Source organism: Anser anser, assembly GCF_964211835.1.
Source record: "Anser anser genome assembly, chromosome: 2".
Classification (NCBI taxonomy): domain Eukaryota; kingdom Metazoa; phylum Chordata; class Aves; order Anseriformes; family Anatidae; genus Anser; species Anser anser.
The window spans coordinates 93,960,280-93,984,241 of NC_139721.1; the positions used below are offsets into that span (position 1 = coordinate 93,960,280).

The following is a 23,962-nucleotide window of genomic DNA, read 5'->3' on the forward strand; positions in this document are numbered from 1 at the left end:
TTCAGTTTTTGTCTTGAGTTTTCAGAGTTGAATGTTTGTTCTGTTTTTACAGGATGTCTTTGTAATTCTAGCCAAAGAAATTATAGAACTCATTTTTACAAGTGGCCAGTAATTGAGAGTGCTTGTTTTCTGGGTACTGAAACAGTTATGGGAGGGAAACCAATGAAAGTTAACTTAAGTGAATAGTTAACATTTGACACATAACAGGAAGTGAATAAAAAACATTTTACAAAAGATGAAGCCCAAAGTAACTCATAGTATTCCTTCAGCTTGCACAAGGCTTTACCTTAGCTGAAGTGTGGAAATGTTATCTTCTCTCAGTATCGCAAAGGATGCTGTGAATGTTGTTACATTTGTGAAGCATTTAGTAATGTAATAAACCCCAGAAATGTCCATTATTACCTAATTTGTATTGGGGGGGAGCACATAGTGTTAAAAGGTAATACTTTGTCCTTAAGATTATTAATATTGTAAAATGAATTGTTCTTTATCTGTACTTCATGGCCAAAATTCTAGTATTTTGCTACCTTTTGGCCACATTTTTTTGCCTAATGTCTTTTTAATCCTGTGTTTATATTGACTTGACTTACATTATATGACATTGTTTTCTGTACTTTCTGCAGGTATGCTGTGGCAATAGAAAACATTAACCTTGCAAATAAAATTCATTCAATTTCTTACCAGCTAATTTGCTTGTTTGTTAGTTTCAGGCAGCAGCAAGAGTGTTCCAAGCCCAGGAACCCTGCAGAGGTCTCGCAGTGACATTGACGTTAATGCTGCTGCAGGTGCAAAGGCTCGCCATGCTGCTGGACAGACAGCTGGAGCCGGGCGATTGTCAGCAGCTGGTCTACCTCCAGGATCTTACGCTTCACTAGGTGAGGGAAACATCTTTACTACACAGTGAAATATTTTTTGAGGCTTTACATCAAGAAGCTATGGGGAGACACTGCTTCTTTTGAAAAACTGTCACTGTTATTTTTGTTGGAATGTTGCAAAAGAAGATGTCTTCTCATGTAAGTTGCTGATTTTGCTGGATGTTTTATTTTTCTTGTGCTAGAAGAATGCTGTTGTAAAGCATGTATCCGTACTATGGTCTTTAAATGTGTTACTCTGGAATTATATTAAGTATTGGAAGGAGTGATAGCTTCAATTAACAGCAGGTGGTGATCATGGCTTTTTTTTTGCTTCCAGAAGTAATCAGGAAGTCGGCATCAGAACTCTCGACTTCCTGTTTTTTCTCAACTCTTTAGCATTGTTGTAAAATAGTCAGCTAATGAGACATCTTTGTGTTAAGTAGTGGCTGCTTTGTGTAATACGGAAGTGGTTTTACACAACAGTATATAATGCTGATTTCAGAGGAATCTTCTGAAGCATGTTCATGAAACAGCATGCAAGTTTTTATCTAGGTGATAATCTTCATTAATAGGAATACTTGCTGTTAGAAAGTTCTAAAGATTACAAGCTAGTGGGAAAATACTTCTGGTAGTGGTGGTTTTTAGATACTAGAACTTCCAAGTTTAAATTAAATCAGCCTGTGGGGAGAATAAAGGAACATGAGGCATGTCACAGAGAGGGTAGTTGGGCACTGGAACAGGCTCCCCAGGGATGTGGTCACAGCAGTGAGCATGCCAGGGTTCAAGAAGCGTTTGGACAGTGCTCTCAGACATAGGGTTTGATTTGTGGGTGGTCATGTGTGGAGCCAGGACTCACAAGGATTACTGAGTCCCTTCCAACTCAGGAGATTCTGTTATTCTATGTTTCTTTCTTGTTTGTTTGTTTGTTTGTTTTAGGCTATCCATAGTATAGGAGAGAAGTTCAGTGTTAAAAAAAAAAAAAAAAAACTGGCTAGTTTTTCTTTTCAACTTGTATACCTGCTAGATTGCCAAGGGTGCAAGTTCTAATAGCTGTATTGCCAAACATGATCACAGGAGAGGCAGAGTTGTTTATAATATATATAAACACACTATATATATAAAAACTTTTTGAATATAACCTTTTCAAATTTCTTTACCTCTACTTTTCAATTGATGTTGTGTTTTGGGAGATGATAGTATACACTTAAGTTATGTTTTTCATTTCAGTTGTGTTCTTTAATAATAAGTTTAGTTATCAACTCATTTAAAATAAAATTAAAATAAAATTAAATAAAATATAAAAATTAAAATAAAATAAAAAATAAAATTAAATAAAATTAAAAATTGTTTTTTCATCAATTCCTACTTAAAGTGGTCTAAACATCACTGATTTTAGGACCAAGTTTGAGTATTGGCAGTGCTGCTGAACAGGAATACTCTCCTTGAAACAGGCCTTTAACATAGGAGTGTGGGCTCCCTCTAGTGCCCACAGTGTGATTCAGAACCTGCTGGGAAAAAGGTGGACATCGAAGTTAGGCTGCTCAGGTTGCTTGGTGGAGGAGATAGGCTTGTTGCTGTTATCACTTGAGGGAATTCTCAGTTCCTCCTGTTATAAATGACTGAGTCCCAAATAGGATTGCAATCAAAGTTTACAATTTATTAAACGAATAGAGGCAAGCAAACAGCGCTGGGTGCGCCAGGAGTCTCTGCTCCACCAAGACAGACACCTGTTACGTAAGGCAGCTGGTTTTTATGCTCCTAGGCTAATACATATTCATTACTACTTCTAGAAGAGGCAGGGTTATTATAATTGGTTCCCAGAGTCCAAAACCCTCCCAGGGGCACCTGCGTATCAGTTTCTGGTGGTCTCTTGGGGGTCGCTTGGGCTGAAGTCCCGCAGTCTTCCTCCTAGGCTTTGTCCTTCAGTCGTCCTTCAGCTCCCCCTTCCTCCTTATTTGGTAGCCTCTGGGCCAGATGTCAGAGACTGGTGCCACATCCCGTGCAATAGTCAGCAGTTTTCTCTAAAAACCCCTTTGTTCTCTTATAACCTAGACCCGGGCCTCAATATTAACCCTTCAAATCCCTTAAGGGCACGAGTTGCTGGACCATTCCTTACACTCCCAACGTAATCCCTAAAAGCCTGAAATAGGTGGGATGGTTATTCTTCAAGATGAGAGGATGAGAGTGTTGCTTTGTTTTGGAGTGCAACAGGACATATTCTTAGTCTTAGATGAAGCTGGAGTTGACTTATCATGGGAAAATAAAAGTGGCAAGGAACATAGCAGTAACAGAAGGAGGAGAAAAATGGAAAAATGTCAAGCAGAAAACAGGAACTACTTCATTCTTAGAAGTTTCACAGAAATTTAGCTCTTAGTCGGAATATTTTTTTTGTTGTTCGTTTTTTTCATTGTCTTAAGCAATGTGTGATTTATGCCAAGAATTTTAGAAGCAGGGGTTGAGAAAAGCACAGAGGTTTTCAGGGAAGTAAACAGTGGTGGTGTTATACAGGGAAATAATAGAGAGAAAGAAATAGCATATTCTTGTTGTGGTTTGTAGATGGGGAGTGGTGAATACATGGGCAATAAGTCCAAGTCAGCTTTTTCTTGACAGATTTGAATAGCTGGAAAGTTTTGTCTTTCTGGCAGATGTAGTCAGAAAAGATGTAGAAAAGAATACCGTGTTGAATTGAAGTGATAACATAATGTGATACTAGCAATAGACAGTAGAAAAGTTAAATCCTATTATGGATGGTATAAGGGTAGTAATAGTGAAGGAGACAAAGGTTTATTTACAACCATGCAAAAGGAGTACTTTTCAATTTCATCCTGACTCATTCTCACACTTATTTAAAGAGAAACATCTACCTTTTGATTAAACTACTGAAAAATGTAGAGCCTCAGACGACAAGTTCATAAGCATAATAATTTGTAATTGTCTCCACTTATCCCTTCCCACTTTATTATTAATAGACTAATTCTTATTTGTATCTGTATGTTCTTGCAGTTTTTGTTGTTGTTGTTTAAGATCTGTTCTAGAAGCAGGAGGACATTCTCTACTTCAGTTATTCTGAGTGTTAAGGATAGCAAAGCTAGTCAATTATCAATGTCCTTTTTGAGGAGACTTGAGCTGTAATCATGTGTCTCACACTAAATATTTTAATTCTGATTTATACTGTCAGAATATGCACTGCCTTCCCACTGAACTGGTAAATCTTTAATGCTTTAAACCAGAGTGGAACTTTCTCCCATTTTGCCTTTGTCTTTATTGTGATGTTTATTGCCCTTCTGTCCCTTACCAAATGACGGGACTTCATGTTAAGTACCAAATTTTGTAGAAAATCGAAATATTGTAGTTCAGTAATGGCATAAAGGTATAGTGATGTTTCAGTAGCTGTTGAACACCAAGCAAGAAACAGTTGATTAATATCTTAATATAAGGGCTTGCTCAAATCTGGGTAATACAGAGAAGATGCAGTATCCCTTGCAGGGTACTTGTACCCCATTCCGTAATACCTTGGGCTGAGGGAAACCAATTTTACTTAAGTTACCTTATACAAAACCAGTTTTACTTAAGTTAGCTTATACATGCACAAATTAGATAGACATGTCTGCTGATTTAATATTAATGTATTTTCCTTAATTAATGTTTTATGACTCTGCTGTGAACACCTTTATTCTAACACACTAAGTTTTCCATGTTTCTTTGCCTACTTTTTCAACAAAGAGGATACTTCTGACAAGATGGATGGTAAGAAATTGTTTAGTCTGCCTTCTAATTCTATTAATTATTTTAAAGTGTCTTTTATGTGAAATATTTGATGCTTACTGCATGTCTGTTGATTAACAAATTCTGTGGTATTTCATTAACGCCTATGCAATCTTTGTCTTAATATGTGCGTTGTATATATGTATTTGTTGTTTTGAATGATTGATCTGTATCAGCAACAGGAACTTTATCAGAAATTGGATATTACTCCCATTAAAAAAAAATAAAAGCTTTGTTAATTACAGAGCAATTCTGTAATGAATAAATGCCTTAACTAGCTCTAGTTTCATCATGTTCTTCCATCGTTTCACCTTTAAAGTCATTTTTTTGACTTTTTGGCAGAACAGCAATGGGAAAGCAGAAGAGGCAGATAATTATGTGTTTTTAAAATAAAAGTAAAATCTTACTTTTAAAAGTACTCCATCAGAATCTGTTTTAACCACATAATTTTAAGTGCCTGTAAGTCATATAATCCAATGTAATTCTATTCAGTAATAGTTTATTAAGAGGAACTACCTGTTTAAATTGTTTACCAAGTATTCCAGCTAAACTTGACTGCTAACTTTCTTAAAAGTCATGGAGGGAGCTGGCATGTTTTTATCCTAATTGCACAGCAACAGTGAATCAGGTTTCTCATAGTGCTCATTATACTATTTCAGGTGTGTGCAAGTATTACTTCCCGTATAATGAAGTGACAGAGTCCCAGCTTGATGCTTGATAATTCTGGTTGTAATTTATTGCTGGGGAACACTTCACAAGTCAACTATGTTTGCTACTTAATTCATAATTCTTGGCACATGTATTTTAACAATATGGCAAGTGTATTTTAATAAGATACGATTTTTCTCATGCAGTGTTGTAGTGTCTTTCTCTCTTACTTCCATATCAGATTTTCTTGTGTTGCATTAGATTTAGGCTGTCTGTGCCAAATGTTTATTTGCTTTTATTAGTTTTTGCACATTTTCACCAGGAGTAAAATTTCTGAAGGACACGTGTATAGGCTTTTTCTTTTATTGAGAATAGTAGTCATACCTAGTGGAAGGTGTCCCGCACATCTGTTTAGAAGAAGCAGAGAAAGTGCTACACGGTTGATCAGAGCAACATTTTTTTTCTATAGGATAATCTGTAGAGATGACATGCATGACAAAATGAACACACCTTGACTCTCAAACTGTGGTTTATGATCTGATCTAACTGCTACCTGCAAGAAATAGTTGTTTTTCCTTCTGCCACTAATCTTCTTTCACTAGTTCTTCGTAATAGTCTCTTATGAACCACTGGAGCTGAACAAACTCTGGAAAACTCATTACATAAAGCAGAAATGAATAGTGCATTTTGCTGTGTTTTTTGTTGTTGTTGTTTTGTTTTTTGTTTTGTTTTTTGTTTTTGTTTTAGCTCTTGGAACTGACAGTGAACCTTCACCTGTCCAAACCAGGTGGTTGGTAGCGCAAAGATAGAGAAAAGAGAAGCAGAACTACCCCTTCTAGTAGAAGGGGTATAGAATCCCAAAAAATGGGATTACCCTTTTGATTTTTAATCTATTTTTATCACTGATAGTGATTATTATGATTTTTTCATAATAAGCAGATCTATTTCAGGAGATCTTAGAGTTCAGATGGTTTCTCATAAATTCATATGTACTGATGTCAGATTTGTCTGGCTCATGTTGTCAGTCTACCCTTGTTAAACATGGCATACTTCTTCAAGTGTGATCTGGTTACAGCATGCTCAGATTATATCTAATCACTTCTCTGAGCAAAAGTTGATCTCATATATGTAGATTTTTAGAATAGTCACAGACTTAATTCGTAGAAATTCTCCTTGCTAGCAGTTTCTATTGAAATATCGCTGTCCAGTGTGGGAAACGCTGTTCTTTTGGTGTTTTTTTTCAGAGATGATTTAAAATAGTATGTCTTATTTTTTGAAAAGAGCTGGTACTAGAATATTTGTAGTGCCTGTCAGGATCTCATTTAATTGGCTTAGATTTTTTTTCCCTATTTTCGTTTCCCATGTTTTTGTGACAAGTTTGGAAGGCGGTGCTATATACTAACTGTATACTAACTTACTGTAAAACACTAAAAGTGTAGTATGGATATTTCTTGATATTTCTGCTTCAGTTCAATAATGGAGTTGCAACACAAGCTTTAGAGTTCTTCTTGACTTGATAAAAATTTGTCCAGATTCATAAGATCAATCTCAAAAAAGGAATTGAAGACCCAGTACTGTTTTGAATATCATGTATTTTATTATTTTTTCTGTTTAGGAACAGCTTCAGAAGATGGTAAGAAAATATTTTGTTAGAACAGCTAATATTTTCAGCTTCATATTACCATTGATACAAATTAAGCTTTGAAAGTAGAATGTGGTCTTTCTGGGGCTTTGTGGAGATTCATAACTTCAGATAGCGCGTGCATCTAATACTTGGATGTCATAGTATTTTTAAAATTCTTTTGCTTTTATTTTAATTCTCAAGTACTCATCTGCAATAGAAGTGTCATTGCTTAACATTTTCAGTGTGAAAATATAGGAGCTTTATAGTTTTGGTTTTTTTTAAGCAAATTTTGTCACAGAAAAATTCATCAAATGTGCTTATGCTCTGGGAAGCAAGTGCTGCTATTACTCATCTCTTAGAGACTTGGTAATTAATTTTCAATATGCTGTTAATGTTTAAACCTGTCACTAGTGAATGGATGGAGAGATTCAATGTGAGTGAATTCTTTTGCCTTACAAATGCAAACTTTTTTTTTGTTTTTACTTTGAAATTGAACCAGGTTCTAATTGCTAATTTCACATAGCACTGAAATAGTGGCACTCTATTCCCATGTTTTTGGGCCAAATTCTGAACAAAGTTATATGCCTTGCAGTCTCAGCATTCTGTGGGAAAACATTACCATTGCACGGGGATAACTAGTAGAGTTTGGACTAGTTCATTTAACTAGTCTTGCTAACAGATTGTTTTCTAGTAGTTTAGTGAATAACCTCCTTTATCCTGATTCTCTTCCTATAGACTCTCATCTATGGCTATTCCCTCTGCTTGGATGAATAATATTAACTTGGTTGGTCTCCAAATTCTGGTGTGGAAAGCTTAAAGAGGCTAGAACTAAATAAGTCTGTCTACCTAATTATTATGGGTCAAATATTGACTCTGTGTCTAGAAAACGTTTTAATTATGCTGTTTGTAAAAGTGGATTACTTGTTGATCTAGATCCGTGTTGCACAAGCTTTTTGGGTTTCATTTATGAAACTTTGAAGAAGTATGGTTAGCATTGTGGTGGTTTTTTTTTTTTATTGTTTGAGAGGTTGGCTTAAGAAACAGTACAGAACTATACTAGTTTTTTTTTTTATGAATAATCCTTTGGTTTCTTATAACTCATATAACTCATCCAACAAGGATCTTCCTAGCCTTGTTAATACCACCAGACTCACTAAACATAGTGGAATATGGCTAATAATGCAGAAAGATTTAACCCAGAGATAAGATCATTTGGCATACTGGAGAGTAGTGAATTCATTGTTTTAATTGTTCTTCCTCAGCACTTCTATCCGTTGAGAGGAGTAGTATTTCTTTTTATCATGCTGACACTTAGATGTACGTAAATGTACTTAGACTTTGCAAATTGTTGCAAATAAATGGACTGGAAAATCCAGTAGAAGTCACTATGACCAAGGCCAAGAAGACAATAGAATCCCCAGTAATAGGAAAGCTAGTAGTCAGGTTTATAAAAAGAACGCTGAAGCTAAGAATAAGCCTGAGAACCCTATTCGACAGATGATCAAGATTCATTTTGTAGTTGATGATAGCAAAAGTAGAATGACAGCCATAAGTAATCAGAGAATACTGTATCCACTTCATTAGTGGATATATTGCCTATCGTATTTCATGCATTTCCCTTTTTGTAATTTAATCGACGTATTTATGTAGGAATCAAGATCTAGTTCAGCGTGTTTAAATGGTAACGTGTAAATTGTTTAGTGAAGCATGTAGCGTTAGAAGTATTTTGATCCCTCAACTCTGAATTCTTTCAAGGTGTGTTCAAATATCTACTAATTATCCCAAGTGAATTTTCACCAGTTACGTTGTGCTTTGTTTTTATGTACAGAAACATAAGAAAATATTAGTGAATGCTACTAATGCTTTGCTTTCTACATTGCTGTGGAAAAACTCATTTAATGCAAATTTTATTTTATAGGTCGTGTAAGAACAAAGCTTTCAACGCCATCTGTTGGTATTGGAAACTCTAAAACAGATTCCAGAGGACGGAGTAGAACCAAAGTGGTCTCTCAGTCTCAGCGTATGTATTTTCTGTTTCTCAGATATATTTGATAAAGAGGCCAAATGCTTTAAGCATATATTCATTGACCAATGGCTACAGTCAAAGTTAATTAAAAAAAAAAGCTACATACTGAGTTGTTGTTCTATGCCTTAGGTTCTTCATCGCCAGAGAAAAATGAAGGTATTTTTTCAGTGTTTTGGGTCAGTGCTATTTGCATGCTTTTCTGATTCATGTTGTTTTTCTCTGGGCAAAATATTAGGCTAGGTCTTAGTTTGCCAGTTCAATTAGATAAAGTAACAGGAAATGAAATTCTGTTTTCAATTATAACTTCTCAACATTCTTCCCTCCTCCCCACCCCCCCCCCCGCCATCCAACACACAATACCAGTAAATATCTGTGTCAGTTACATGTTCTATATCGACAAGTAATACAGAAAATTGGGTAGGCTGAATGGTGCCTTCAATGTTAGCTTTAAAACCTAATCTTTCATTTTTCAAAAAGTCTTAGTTATTCAGCCAGAAATACCAGTTTTTATTTTGGGCTAGGCTCTAGCTCTTGGATGTATACTCATTTTTGGTATTACAGAGATTACCTAACTCTTCTTTGGAGTAAAAAACACTAAATCCTGACTTTATAATCAATTCTTTAGCTTGCATTGAAATCAGAAGTTTAAAACAAACACCCTACTGTACGTCAGCTGATCCACAAAAATTTTCTGTGTGTGCTTAGAAATCAAACCAAATGCAGAATTTCTGATCTCGTTGAGCAGTCTGTTGTTAATTAAAAAGACCAGACTCCTTCACATTTTTTGGTGCTGGCTGACCTATAGTAATCTGTTCATGTTAACTGATGTCTGCAGCAGATGTCTTTTGACTAACCTACCTGTAGTTTTCAGATTTTCTTCGTCTCATTTAGTGAAATTAATTAAGCATCTTTTAATTAAATGAAATGCAATGTAATTAATGAAAGGAAAAGAAACTAATGATAAAATTTAAGTAAATTAACCAATCCTATAGTTTGACAAGTCAGATGTTATAAAGATAATAAATTATGTAGGCTTTGAATTTTGTAATTATTTTTGCCATGACTAACCATATCAACTTTACTTTAATAAACCCCCTTACTTCTGTGTTTAATGGTAGAAATATTTATCTGTTAGAGTACTTCCCATTCAGTTTTGCATTATAGACTTCGTTTTCCGTAAATTACAGTCGGATTAAATCTGATCCAATGCTTGCAATTTTTGTGAAATAAAATTTTCAGAAAACCTGATTTTCATTTATCATATGAGAAGTTTTAGGTTACTGTTTAAATGTCGTGTCACATTAAACTGACTATCTGTTCAGGGAAAAAACCTGAAGCTTTTCCTTTTTTTTTTTTTTTTTAGAAATGATCAAGTTTTTTTTCCAAGAGAATTAATTTTTCCACAGTATCAGAGTCTAAAGAGATAAGCTGAATTGATATTGAAATAACTAGGTGTGTGTGTCTACGTAGATGATGATGTGTAAAGTTAAATATTTGACTAGAGCTCTTTTAATTTAGAGCGTTTTGTCACTACTTCTATTCAGAACTGATGCCTTCAGTTTAGCTCATTATAACCTGTAAGTGGGGGAGAACAAGAATTCTGAAATGTTTTAAGGAAGATAAACAGGGCAAGTGCAAACGGACAGGTGAAGGAGAATTGTCAGGCACTGTATACCTGCTGTTTGGGTGTTGCTTCTTTATGTAAATGAAAAATTTCACGGCATTTTGGGGAGCAAGATTCATGATGGTTCCATACACACACACAGGGGATTATTTTTTCTCCTCTACTTATAGTAGGAGAACAGTTTCATATTAGATTTAAGCTTATGTTTTTTAAACAAACAAAAAGCCACTGTCACATGGACCCTTACATAAAGTTAGGTTAAAACTATTCCGTACTTTTGTTCAAAGATCATCACATGAAAGACTTGCAAATCGGAATGCTTTTACAGAAGATACTTTTGTAGTAGAAAATAAATGTGTATACAATATATATCCCATTATTTTAATTTTATCCATGGAAAAAATTGAACAATTTTTTCCTTCCTATTTTCTGTTTGCTTGCCAGGTAATTCAGCGAGGCATGCTAAAATTTTATTACAGTCTTCATTCAGAAAAAAAGAATGAAATTTCTGAATGGAAACATTCTTTCTTTTAGACATCAAATAAATTATGAAAGAGGAAAACGCAAAATTATATGCAAGTCTTTTCAGATGTGCCATTGTGAAAGTTTTTTTTGTCATCCACGTCACTTGTAATTCAGTTCCTTTACTGTCTGTCTGAAACAAAAATATGTTTTGGCCTTGTGTGTATTTTTTGTTCAGCCGTTGAATTTTTTGAACTTCTTTAGCAACTTAGTATTCTTTTAAAGTAACTTGAAGGCTACATTTCCATGTTTAATTGAAATGTAGTTCTTCAGTATTACCCAGTTGTTGATCAGAAAGCTGAAGAACTGTAATTTGCTTGTGCAGCTTTGCTTCATCTGCTTTGTACATAGCATCTGAGCTTAGTTCTTCAATTGTGGAAACTACTTAAAAGCACTGCTTTAGCATAACCCCCTTGTGGCCTTTTTTCCTGTGTGAAATGACTAAAGCTTTCTTATTTCCATTTGCCATCCATTTAAAAATCTGCTCTGCTCCCTCCCTCTTCATGGATTATAAACCCCTACCCTAATCCTGCCTTTACACTTGTTCAGGATCACAGTCTGCTAACCCCATTGGTGGTAAGAGTCTACAGAATTTGTGTATAAATCATTGTTTGATCACCTGTTTTACATATCTCATTTTAAGGACCCTATTCAGCAGAAATTCTTGCTTGCTTTTTTCCATATGCTGCTCTTATCTAATGTGATGCAATTTTTATTTAGAAGGCAGTAGAGTTGGAAGGTTTTTGTCATTCTGTAATTCCATTTTAGTAGCTGTGCTTCTTTCAGTTAGCTTTAGTTCTTCAGATCCACTGCTGATGGTAGTATTGACAACAGTATGCCAATGCAGTTGTTTGAATAACATTTTCAGGTTGTTTTCATATGTTTCAGCTGTATTTGGTTTATGTAGGCAATAGTGGTACACTTTGCAAGTCAGATTTTAAACAAAAGATGGAATAATGAAAGTTTGCATTCCATCAGCGTATTTTGACAAGAGTAAGTTTTCAAGTTTCTGACCTATCAAAGAAAAACTTCTAAAAGTCTCTGGGACAGTGGAAGCTTTATCTAATGTTTTCATTGGTTTAGAGATAAATATTGGTGAGCGAGGAGGCATAATAGTATCAAGTTCAAGTTGAAATGCCCTGACATAAAGAAACTGCCAGACCCTTAACTTTTGCAGACCATGGCAATTTTATAGAATTGCCTTTTTTTTTTTTTTTCAGTGTAGAAGCTATGCTTGCTTTTCCCAGGCTGTATAAAACCTTATTTATCGTTTCTGCTGAATAGGTCCATAGCTTGGAAAAGGACATTTTGCTAGATAACCACATTGAGTTTGAATTCAAACAATGAATCTGAAAGTATATGCATGGTGTATTGTTTTAGTTTTCTCCCTTCCACCCAGCATATGTTTTGTTTTGTTTGGGATTTTGTTTCATTTCCCATATAGTCAAGCTTTAACAAACTTGTACTTTTTTTTAAACATGCCTCATAAGAAGTATCCTGTGAAATTTACTTGAGATTGTTGCATGTTAAGATTATAGATCTGATAGCATAGCTGTAGTCATATGGTTGGGTTATGTGATCAATTTTAAAAGATGAATGGAATGTTTGTATGTAATTAAACTTTGGTTAAAATGACATTTTGATATATATATATATATATATATTTGGTCAAACTTCTTAAATACTGCAGCTGGATATATGAGTACATTTATATCAACTGCTTGTATAAATTGGTTAAAGAAGAATGGATTGTTTGTTAGGGCTTAGAACTGAAATTTCCTGCAACTGAAATACCAAAGGATGGAGATAACTTAGGGGTCATTGAACAGTTTCTCATAGTGGGTATGCTGTGTTGAAGTAAATGATTACAGTACTTCAGAATGTACAATTTTGATAAACTGTAAGCTATATAAAAAAAAAAATGCGCTTAAATAGAATGTCTTGATCAATTTTTTTTTTAGCTTGTTTTAGCTTAGTTAACAGTTTTCTTTGAATTTGTGAATTTGCGGAGTAACCTCCACAGAAATGAATGTGAATATTTCAGTTGTCTTCAGTGACATTTTAGTTAGCTTCTCTAAGAGTAGTGCTTGAAGAACCCATGCTTTTAAGAAGCATGGAAGAAAAGCTTGTATGTTAAGAAAATTATACCTATTTTTATTAAAGCATTGTTGGTATTAGAAGAGCTGGAATAATGATGAAGTCACGGGTTTAAAGCTGTTCTCTTTAGCCTTCTAGATGTTTTTTTATTTTTAATAGAAAATGTGATTAGTGAGACCATGCAACTTTAAAAAATAATTAAAATAAAAATACACCAACGTCCATGTCAGGGACTTTGGAACTATTAACAAAAATGGGAAATAATGTTTGTGGTTTCTTGAGCATACCTAGTGCTAAATACCGTACCAAATGCTTCTTTGTGTTGATAATTGTGTCTACTTTGAATGTAGTGCTATAAGAATTTGTCCGGGGGACCAGGGTTTTATATTTCACATTTTTACCTTGTAAGTTTTGTCAGACCATTTCAATATACCACCACTTTCCTGCTAATGTGTGTTTTGTTTTTGTTTGTTTGCTTTTTAAATCTTTTTTTTTATATATATATCTTTTATGCTGTTACTTACATTCATTCATTTTACCTTCAGCTGGCAGTAGATCTGGATCTCCTGGAAGAGTTTTGACAACAACCACACTTTCTACTATGAACACAGGGGTTCAGAGAGTGTTAGTGAATCCTGCAACTGCACAAAAACGAAGCAAAATCCCACGAAGTCAGGGATGCAGTAGAGAAGCTAGTCCTTCTAGATTGTCAGTAGGTAAGAATTGATAAATAACTTTTCTTCATAGGCCTTTTTGCTTTATGTGCTAGATAACTACAGCTTGCATTTAATTACTGGTAGATGGTAAAATTAGAATACATATAGATAAAAACGTAAAACGTGCCTGGATGCTGAGACTAGTAATTGATACACAAGACAGTTTTTAAAATTTAAGCTGAGAGTTTTGTGCTGTCAAAATACAGTAGTTGTTCTTTCTCCTCAATTTCTTCCTTCTTTCGTCTCCTTTCTTGTTAATTCCCTCTCCCCAAAGTATCACATCCTCTAAATGAAAGTGCTACAATTTTGAAAAGATTTTCTTTATAACTTCTGTGTCCTCTGGATATGTGTGCATGTATATATACTTTTATGGTACAAAAATGAATGTCATGCTTCCTGACCCTCACAGTATAACCTGATTGCACTTTAATACACTTTATTGAAAAACAGTGTTTGATTTCAGAGAGATTGCCGCTGTTCTTGGTTTTTATATTGTATTTTTGATCTTTACCCCAGCTGTAATGTTTTTAGATTTTTCATCTTAAGAAAGCTGAAGTTTTCATTTGCATTACTGTTGATTGGATTATTTTTCATTGCTTATTCAGTCTGTCTATTTCAAGGTGTTTCAACCATTCTGTAAAGAGTTGGTAAATCCACTTTTTTAGCTGTACAAAGAAATAGTTTAATTGAACTGGCTATACTTATATATATACTTATATATATATATACACTTATATATGTAATTTAGCACAATCAAGAAAGTGTGTGGAAACAGTTAATACTTAAATGCAACATAATCATAAGTGCCTTTTCTTAGAAATACATCTTTGATCTTTCTTGAAAAACAGAATTGCATTAAAACTGCAACTTTTCTTATGTCTTCTCCCTTCTGTGCTGCTGTTTGTCTGTACCCTGAATCATACTAGCACGAGGCAGCCGCATTCCTCGGCCTAGTGTGAGTCAGGGGTGCAGTCGGGAGGCCAGCCGTGAAAGTAGCAGGGACACAAGCCCTGTCCGCTCTTTTCCACCCCTTGGTAAGTACTCAGAGCCCCTTGTTGTGCATGGCTGCCTTTGCACTTAATTGTTCGCACGCAATGAATCCATGCCTCCTCCATTTAGCCTGTAGCGGGCCACCGTGATTTTCCCTTCCTTTGGCTCGCTCACCATTTACTTCGATGGAGAATTGACCGATGTGTGAATGGGTTGTATACCTCAAAATTAAATGCTTTGCTGGTATTAGCCTTACCTTAAATCAAAGAGTTTGGAAAGATGCATGATTCGTAGCACCTCGGTTTTTTTGAAAGGGCATCTCTGCTTTTGGAAATTTTTTTGAAATTGTTTCTCTTTGTTAGAGTATTCATTGTTTGGATACTGTTAAAGGATATGACCAACTAGAATACAATTTGGCTGTCATCTTCCACCTTTCCCTGCATCAACAAATAGGATCTGTTAATGCTCAAAACTACTGCCTAGTCAATGAACTGTCTTGGTGCATATGAAGAAAATCGTCATTTTATGTCGTCTTAGCAATACTATCATCACAGTATTCTGTAGGGAAAAAATAAAAATTACACTTTATTTTGCTAATAGAGTGAGTAAATGTAGTGGTGCAGATAAGAGACCATTCTGCTGAAGAGCTGTGTCCTAAGGCTGCTTTCAGTTTCCTAAAAATAAATAGGGCAAGTAGTGAAATCCTTATCCAAGCAGATGAACCAAAGTACAGTTCTGCAGTCTATTTTTAATCAGAGTAGAAAAAGTGCTAAGTAATTGAACTATGCTGCTACATAAGGAAGAAAAGAGGACTTGAAAACTTTAACATTCACGCACACAATATAGCTACTGTTGGTGCTCATTCCTAGAGCTGCTATAAGCAAAAGTTTTCTTTACAGTTAAGTGCTTCAGTTTATTGGCCTGATACTTAAAAGGTTTTGTAGACCTGTCATGCTGGTGTCCGTTTCTGAAACATGAATAGGCACAGGAAAGTTCACTTGTAATTGTTTTAACATGCTGCTGACTAAAGATTAGGGAAACCTCTCATCTCCATGTATTTTTGTCCAGGTTACTGCAAAATTCATAGCAAACTTTTGATAAAAGTATTTTAAGTGCTAGATTTTTTATTGTTTCAGTAATACAGAACTCTCTCTGTTTCTGAAACTGATCTTTTTCTTCTTATTGATGTTACCTTTCATTTAATCTTAAATATGAATCCTTTTGTTCAAGTGTAGTTTGCAGTTTAGGGTGTTGTGATTCCAGTCTTTAAGTTTATTCTGAAATGAGTGAATCTTAGGTTTCTACCTCAAATTTAAGCACCTGACTGTCCTCTTAATTAGTATTGGAAGTCTGTCTGTAAAGGCAGTACGCTTCCTGTCAGCCATGGTTTCACTGGAAAAGCACGGATTAATTGAATGAAGGCTGTTTCAAGAACTAATGCTGATTTACCCAGATGCTATTTAATTGGGAAATTCAATTAAAGGTAGATGTTTTGCAGGATCCATTAACAAATCTGTATCTTTTACTAAAGCACAGCTGGTGGACTGTAGTGCAGTATACACGCTTCTTTTCTTCCTTCAGAAACGAGAGATTTTTCCGGATTTGTTCTTGCTGCTTTTGCTACCCTACAGCTTGAATTCAATTTCATGCATGTGAAATCTGATTTACATTTGATTTTTCTGATCAAATGCTGTTAATAAATAAATAAATCTGTATCAAACATAATAGTGTTAGCTAATGGGTCATTGGGATGGATGCTACTTGAGATTTTATTTTTATAGATGGAATTTAATTTTTGTGTCTGATATCAGAACAAGTACTTGTAAAAATACAGTAGGTTGAATTGTCTGATAACATAGAGAATGCAAAGTAGTAACTATATGAGTTCAGAGCTTAAAATAAAATAAAAAGCTATATCTGGAATAAATGTTTCTTTCTACTTGATGGATTTCAAATGTCATTCAGTGTTTTGTTGGACCAGTTTTGTTTTATGGGATATTATTGATTTCTATTAAAGAAAAAAAATTATTTTCAAGAGTACAAGTAGAAGATGAAATAAAGCAAATTCAGCTCAGTATCTGTAGCTGGAAACGGTTGTATGTAGAATTGGAGAGGGGAGGAAATGTCACCTGTATTGTCTGTTTCTCAGAGAATTTTTTTTATTAGAAATGCTAAGCCCTTTGGAGCATAAAATGACCCAATTGTTATCTAGTTGCTTTTCTGCCTGAAGTGTTTCTGTAATCTCACATCTCAGTATAGGACTACAAAGTGAGAGATAACAGCCACTTGTGAGAAACAAGGGATTGGTAACTTAAATGCAAGTACCAATTTTTCTCATACATATGGCAGATATTAAATACCAGACCAGTAAAAATTCCATATTGTAGTCAAGAAATAACGGGTTATTTTGAGTCCTCTTAAAACATTTTTTTTATTATTATTTTGGTTCATCTTAAAATAAAAAGTAAATACTTCCACAGTTTCTGGTGTTTGATCAGTCTTGATGCATTTGTTTTTATATACTCTGTCCTGTCTGCTTTTCCATGCTGAGATGTATGTTTTAAAGAACCAATTACTCTATAAAGTGTTATTTGCAAAATGAAGTTCCCCAGCTAAACAACTGCATGCACGTTTAGCTTGGCATAAGATACGTTGCTATACTTCATATAAGAAGCTGGGAACTTAAAGTGAAAAAAGCAGTGTTCTTTCTGGGACCTTTACAGGGCTCAGAATCAATTTGTAGTTCACTCAAATTAGAAGTGTGTGCTTTCCCAGATGTGATTTGGTCCATGTCAGGGTTATTTGATTCAAATCAGACTCTTATTAAATTGTGTATGTTAATCAAAGTAAAGGATGATTCATTTAATTCCTGGTTTCTATTTTTACTACTTTATGTATCCAGAAGGCATAAAATATTTGCATTTACAGTTCTTTATTAAATTGTTATATCTGGGGTTTATGTCATTTTGGTTGGACACCTGAATTCCATTAAAGTTTGCAAAGTAAATTTCATTTATGTGATTGTGAAGTTCTAACTTAAGTGAACTGACGAAAGAAGATGGCTTGTTTAAAAACGTTAATTTTGCTTGGTTTAAGAAAAAAACATTAGCAATAGTGATTCAACTTTTTTAGAATCTGTAAAAGACCATTGTTATTCAAGTGTCAGAAGAAAAAGGGTACTTGGTTGTATTCAGAAGTCGTTAAGGATCTTTGATTCCAACTTTCCATAACTTCAGAGAATTGTCATGAGCCATACTAACTAACGTAACATGTTTCCATTTCACATTTCACATTTGTTTTCTTTCAAGTAAAATGTTAATTAAAATTTTAAATTTAATGTAATTAAAATTGAATCATTTTAACTTTCGTCTGCAAATTGGTGATTTTTAACTGAGGTTGGCTTATCTGCACATATGCAAGAACTCAAGTTAGTACCAATTGTCAACTGCCAGCACAGCAAGTTTGTGTGGTAGCCACTCGTTGTGGATTACATTGTTTGATATGTGAGTTCTCTCTCTCTAACTTGAACATGTAGAATTGAGTTAATTCTGCAGTGGAAAAACGATATCAGTGGAACTTTTTAGGTATTTCTGAGGAATCTGTGTGTGTGTGTGCATGTGTACGTACACATTTTTTTCTTTGAACTTGAACATACTTGCTTTTAATCTGCTTTTATTCATTTAAAAAATGCATGGAATATCCAACATACATAAATTTATCTGTTCTACATAACTGAAGAACTTTTCTGAAGCTTTTTTTCCTTCTGTGTAATGCTCAGTTTCTTGTGCTAAAGCTGAATCTATTTGATAAATACTCTTTTGTTCTTCTAAGCAACTATTGTAGCACTTTGATTCCATGGTAATAGATAGGGTTTATATGATCCTGTTATTGCAGCTTCCAGACATCACTCCAGATCCACTGGTGCCCTCTACACTCCTGATGTTTATGGGGCTACAGGTGAAGGATGAGTACACTTTGCTGTCATCTGTGCAGTCATCCTGGATGTTTTTTCCCCACCCACTTGGTTATTCTCATAGTTCAATTTTAAAAAGCATATAATTTACATTAATTTGAGTTTTGTGGTTTTAATAATACAGATAGATGTGTATGTGCTGCTAGATTTTGTCTCTACCCCCATGACCCAATGTTAATTCTTTTCTTCCCTAACAACAATCACTTTATTTTTACTTGCAGGACTTTTAGTTTTCCATTTTTTTTTTTCAGTATTTGTAGAGCATTCTTTATGCATGTAGTTTTCTAATCAGTATTCTTTGTAGCCTCCCTATTGTAATTGCTTTCTTTGTAAATGAAAATAAAAACCCAAAATGAAGATGTTCAACAAACAAACAAAAAATACCAAAAAGGGCAGCACGAGGTTCTTTTAGTTAAAACCATTGGCTTGTCATTTTTTTGCTTCTGTGATATTGGAATAGAATCTTCATGTATGACTCCTGGTTTTTATTTCATTCATACATTTTGCTGATATCTTTAGGGGTGCAGAATGAAAATAGCCAGTATTTCAGCCAGTACGTAATTAATAGAAGCATAAATCAAATGCTTTTCTTCTGCTTGGGTTTTTTTTAAAGTGAGTGTGGTGTTAATATTCTGTGTTGCAATTCTAACTGAAAGTTTATATATTCATTTTTGTTATTGTTATAACAGGTACCAGCTTTGGAATTAGTCAGTCAAGTAGATTGTCATCATCAGTTAGTGCTATGCGAGTTCTGAACACAGGTTCTGATGTGGAAGAGGCAGTAGCAGATGCCTTGGTAAGAATCTCACACTGTTAAAATATTTGGTGTCTGTACACTGAAGCATACAAAAGAACTTTGTTATTTTATTGCCTTTAATTGGGGGGAAAAAAGAAACTGAATTGCTAGAGCTGTAAAGTATTGGAATTTTTGTTCCATACTAAAGTCTTAGAGAACTCTTTTGAGAAACATGACTTTTCCATGGCAGGCACGAAATGGTCTTGGGCTGTTCTGTTGGAATAGCTCAAGGAGCCACTTGAGCAGGAATCCCTAATGAGCAGTATCCCACAACAGCTAAACAAACTTCTGTACATTTTGAAGTTGGTAGGCTTCTCAGAGCTGGGGATGATGAGAGCTAAAAGCACACTGGGATTCCATTTAAAGTTGTTCTGATAACATGCAAGGTTGAAGAGATGAACTGGTGGCTTGACAGGCAGCATGTCATAAGTTTGGTTTCTGTTTTCAAAATGTTGCTGAGAATTTCAAGCTAGTTATGTCATTCTCAGTCTTAATGTTACTGTTTTTAAAGGGGTCTCTTTAGCTCCTTCTTCACCTCCCTGTCCCAGTTAGCCTAAGTGGAAGCATGTCATGTATTTTGTTTTTCTGATATAGACATCAGCAAGCTGAAATCTTCAAATAATTTAAAATATTGATGCTTTGAGTTTTCTACTTTTTTTATCATGTATTGTTTGCTATTTGTGTGACATTATACATACATAAGTACCTGTTACAAAGCTTCCAGAATTCTTTAAGGAATTTGTTGTTACTCTATTTTAACAGAAAGGTTATTTGGAACATCAGTGGCAAAAACCCTACAAATTAGACTCTAATGAATGTAAGTGTGCGGACAGGTATGATTGGATTCAGAGAGAAAATTTGAAGGGAAAAAGAATCTGAAGAATTCAGTCGTGTTCATAAAGTCTGCCAGTTTGTTGATTTCCTGGCTAATGCTGTCGTCTTGACACATTAGTGTAAAATTTGTGTGCCTTCACAGGCAGAGAGATCAAAACATCTGTGAAATCTTGGTCATGACCACAAATCACGGTGTGGTTGATCAGTGGAGTTTACCCTTCTTGATAGCATAAACTTGCAAAACATTTTCAGCAGAGATCTAGAATGCTAGTTAGCAAACTGGAACTCATTCTAGATTGTGTGTTTTGTTTTTTAAGGGTGCAATAAAGAAAAAGAGTCTATCGGATATTTAATGTTTCTGGCTACAATTAGAAAAACCTACGTAAGATTTATCCGCATTGATGTTACATGATGAGTATCTTATAGTACTTTCAGCAGTTTCATAGCTTATTCAGATTTAGCTTGATGAAGAGTATAGTAGGAAATTAAAAACAAATTGAGGAGAAACTCGTGATTCTAATGACTGCTCTTGAGACTTTGAATGTGCCTTGCTTGGAAGCAATGAAGTCTGTTCATAGAAACTTGTTTGTATTACCTGGGTGCAGAATAGCATGATGCTTACAGAAGTGCTAGAGGAAAATTAGTTTAGGTATATATGTTTTAGCTAGAATCTAAGAAGGATCAAGAAGAGCAAAATTAGATTACTGTAGTATTATCATGGCTGGTTGCCTGTAATACTCTACACGTACAGGTTGTCCTGTGCAAATGGCTCCATTTAGATGGAAAACTGGTTATGAACGTGCCTCTTGTTTTATCATAGACTAAAGCCCCTGTTCAGAGTTGTGTTTTTAAAATGTATCTGTCAGGATGCTATAATCTACAGTATAAAAATCAAATATTCTGGATTGCTTTGCTACTTGTGATTTTTATCCCTTTATTTATTCTCTTATGCATATATGGATACATGCATTGTTGACAGTAAGCTTACATAAGCAGTTTGTATTGAGGTATCCTTTAAGCTATTCAGCCAGCAAAAGTAACCCAGTGCAAATGGTAATTAAGGGGAAAATGATCAGTATTACTTCTGCTTCTTTGAACGTGTAATGGAATTGGATTTTTAACTGCTTGCTTCAACTTCAGAGTTTGAATGGCAGAGTTATTTTGCAGTGGTTTGCGTTTTTCATTTTAGGATAAACTGTGGTTTTCCTCTGGCCTTTGTCATGTGTTTTGTTTTGTTGGCTTGCTCTTGTTTTTAAAGTATTTGGGACTTTGTATTATACAATTAAATTTTGGGTAGGATATTTTCAAAACTTATTTCTGTAGTAATAGTTGCAATGACAACTTAAATATTTTAGGTACTGATGCTAAAGAGAAAGAGATGGAGCAGTTTATGGAAATACAAAGTTTAAATGAAAGTTTCATAATTAGCGGTTGGCTGTACACGTCAAGTCTTCGTGCTCAGATGTTACTGCATAAGACAAAGATTTTGACAGAGAAGTCTTTGTGAACAACAAGAGGATGATATGTAATATTTTCCTGGAAATAGAAGCTTAGCAAACTTTTTATTGATAATGCATGATACACTAATCAGATATGGAGAGCAGAGTCAAATTTGCAAAAGATTGTTTTCCAGTGCAGCTAGTTTAATAGTCACAGTGCTGCTATGCCTTACCTTCCTGTTCTCAATTTCTGTTTCTTTCCAATAATTTACTGCTATCAGCTCTTAGGAGACATACGGACTAAGGTATAGAAATTATTTTCCTTCTTCAATAGTTTAATTTTACTATTAACATGTTCGATTCAAAGTAAGTTAAAATGAGAAAATGTGGTTTTAGACCTGATTCTTACATTTACATGTGTAAAAGTTAAGTGCAATAACTAGCTTTCAATACAACTTTTCTGTCATCCTATCATGCAATTTTATGGATTTTTACAAGTAAACTTTAAGCTGAACGTTTCATCAAATGTATGTCTTCTTTCCATTTACTTTGCTTTTATATTTGGAATTCTACGCAAGCTTTACATCTTTAAAATGTTTTTATTATCTTGCTTTGAACTGCTGGACAGTTGGAGCCATTTGTCAGTGCAGGGAGTAAGGCTTGCACTGATTATTCAAAGTGTAGGTGTTTCTACTGATAAATGCATATGTACAATTTCTTTGAAAATCAGTACTAATGTGGAGTGTTTCTGAACAATAGAAGAAGCCTGTGCGAAGAAGATATGAGTCTTATGGGATGTACTCAGATGATGATGCCAACAGTGATGCATCAAGTGCCTGTTCAGAAAGGTCCTACAGCTCTAGGAATGGAAGCATACCAACGTATATGAGACAGACAGAAGATGTGGCTGAAGTCCTAAATCGCTGTGCTAGTTCCAACTGGTCAGAGAGAAAAGAAGGCCTTCTGGGCCTGCAAAATTTATTAAAGAACCAGAGAACTTTAAGGTAAGAAAACTTATTAGTAGAAAAAGATTTTTATTTTGAAGTTGATGGAAGGCAAGGAAAGCAAAAGAGGAGGCTAATGTTCTAAGGAATGTGGAAATTTGGCAAGAGGGGAAGAAGGGTATCTTACTCTCAGGAAGTCTGAGAGTATGAATGGGGGAGGAATGAGGAAACTGGTGTCCATTCTGGTCACTAGGGCAGGGGATCTGTTTAAAAAGCTTAGCTTAAGAAAGGGAATTGAAAACCAATAGAGTTCTTACAACACAGAAGATTTTCAAAGTGGTTGCATCTAGTAGTGATGACAGACTTTTTATTCAGTAGAGTATTTATTCAGAAGAAACTGTTACTGGCTAGCTACTAAGAATGTCTTTTTCATGACCTGCTCTATTACAGTAGTCAGGAATGGGAATTCAAAATGACCTTTGCTCTGTTTTAATATGTGAATTAGATTGATGAGAGGTTTTTAGGTTGAAAGTCATATTTTAGACAAAATCATTACATTTTTATTCATCTTAGAGAAAGTGTTTTTTCTACTTTGTTTATTAGATTTTGACCCAGTATTTATGGTTGAATTCACTGATTGCTATGCATTAGCGTACCAGTAGTAGTAGCAGCAGAGTTGACTAATGTATTTTGTCACTTTGACAGCCGTGTTGAGTTGAAAAGGCTGTGTGAAATCTTCACAAGAATGTTTGCTGATCCTCACAGTAAGGTATGTTTAGGTTTTCCTTACTTGCAGTAAAAGTTTGAAAACATATAGAAGGCCAGCTTCAGTAAAATGTCAGCAGTACTTGCACATGTAAAAATTTAACAAACTGTATTCTGTAAGCAGTTAATGGTATCAGATCTGAAACCACTTAATTTGCAGTTTTGATCAAGATAATTTTCCACCTTTTGTTGCAAGACGAAATAAAGTGAAGGTTTGTTTCATTAGTGTGGCAGTTTGTGCTCAAAATTTGTAAGTATTTTTAGGAAGTCTTGGTGTTTTTAAAAGCAATTTCAACGTAACTAGTGGTTCCCTCTGAAATAGAAACAAAACACCTTGCTGCAATA

General features: G+C 34.6%; 1 protein-coding gene across 39 annotated transcripts in view; it reads left to right on the forward strand.

Moving 5' to 3' along the window:
* The window catches only part of CLASP2 (cytoplasmic linker associated protein 2), a 141,807-nt gene that overhangs the window by 87,316 nt on the left and 30,529 nt on the right, over nucleotides 1–23,962 (forward strand). For 15 of the 39 annotated variants that reach the window (XM_083826476.1, XM_083826484.1, XM_083826486.1 and 12 more), the window contains 10 exons: nucleotides 705–875; nucleotides 4,578–4,601; nucleotides 6,883–6,900; nucleotides 8,810–8,911; nucleotides 13,706–13,876; nucleotides 14,803–14,910; nucleotides 18,761–18,823; nucleotides 19,529–19,635; nucleotides 22,668–22,912; nucleotides 23,558–23,621. In XM_083826476.1, the coding sequence (XP_083682602.1) occupies nucleotides 705–875; nucleotides 4,578–4,601; nucleotides 6,883–6,900; nucleotides 8,810–8,911; nucleotides 13,706–13,876; nucleotides 14,803–14,910; nucleotides 18,761–18,823; nucleotides 19,529–19,635; nucleotides 22,668–22,912; nucleotides 23,558–23,621 (1,073 nt within the window). The remainder of the gene's footprint in view (nucleotides 1–704; nucleotides 876–4,577; nucleotides 4,602–6,882; nucleotides 6,901–8,809; nucleotides 8,912–13,705; nucleotides 13,877–14,802; nucleotides 14,911–18,760; nucleotides 18,824–19,528; nucleotides 19,636–22,667; nucleotides 22,913–23,557; nucleotides 23,622–23,962) is intronic. The other 24 variants (XM_083826464.1, XM_083826469.1, XM_083826466.1 and 21 more) reach the window with 6 other exon arrangements.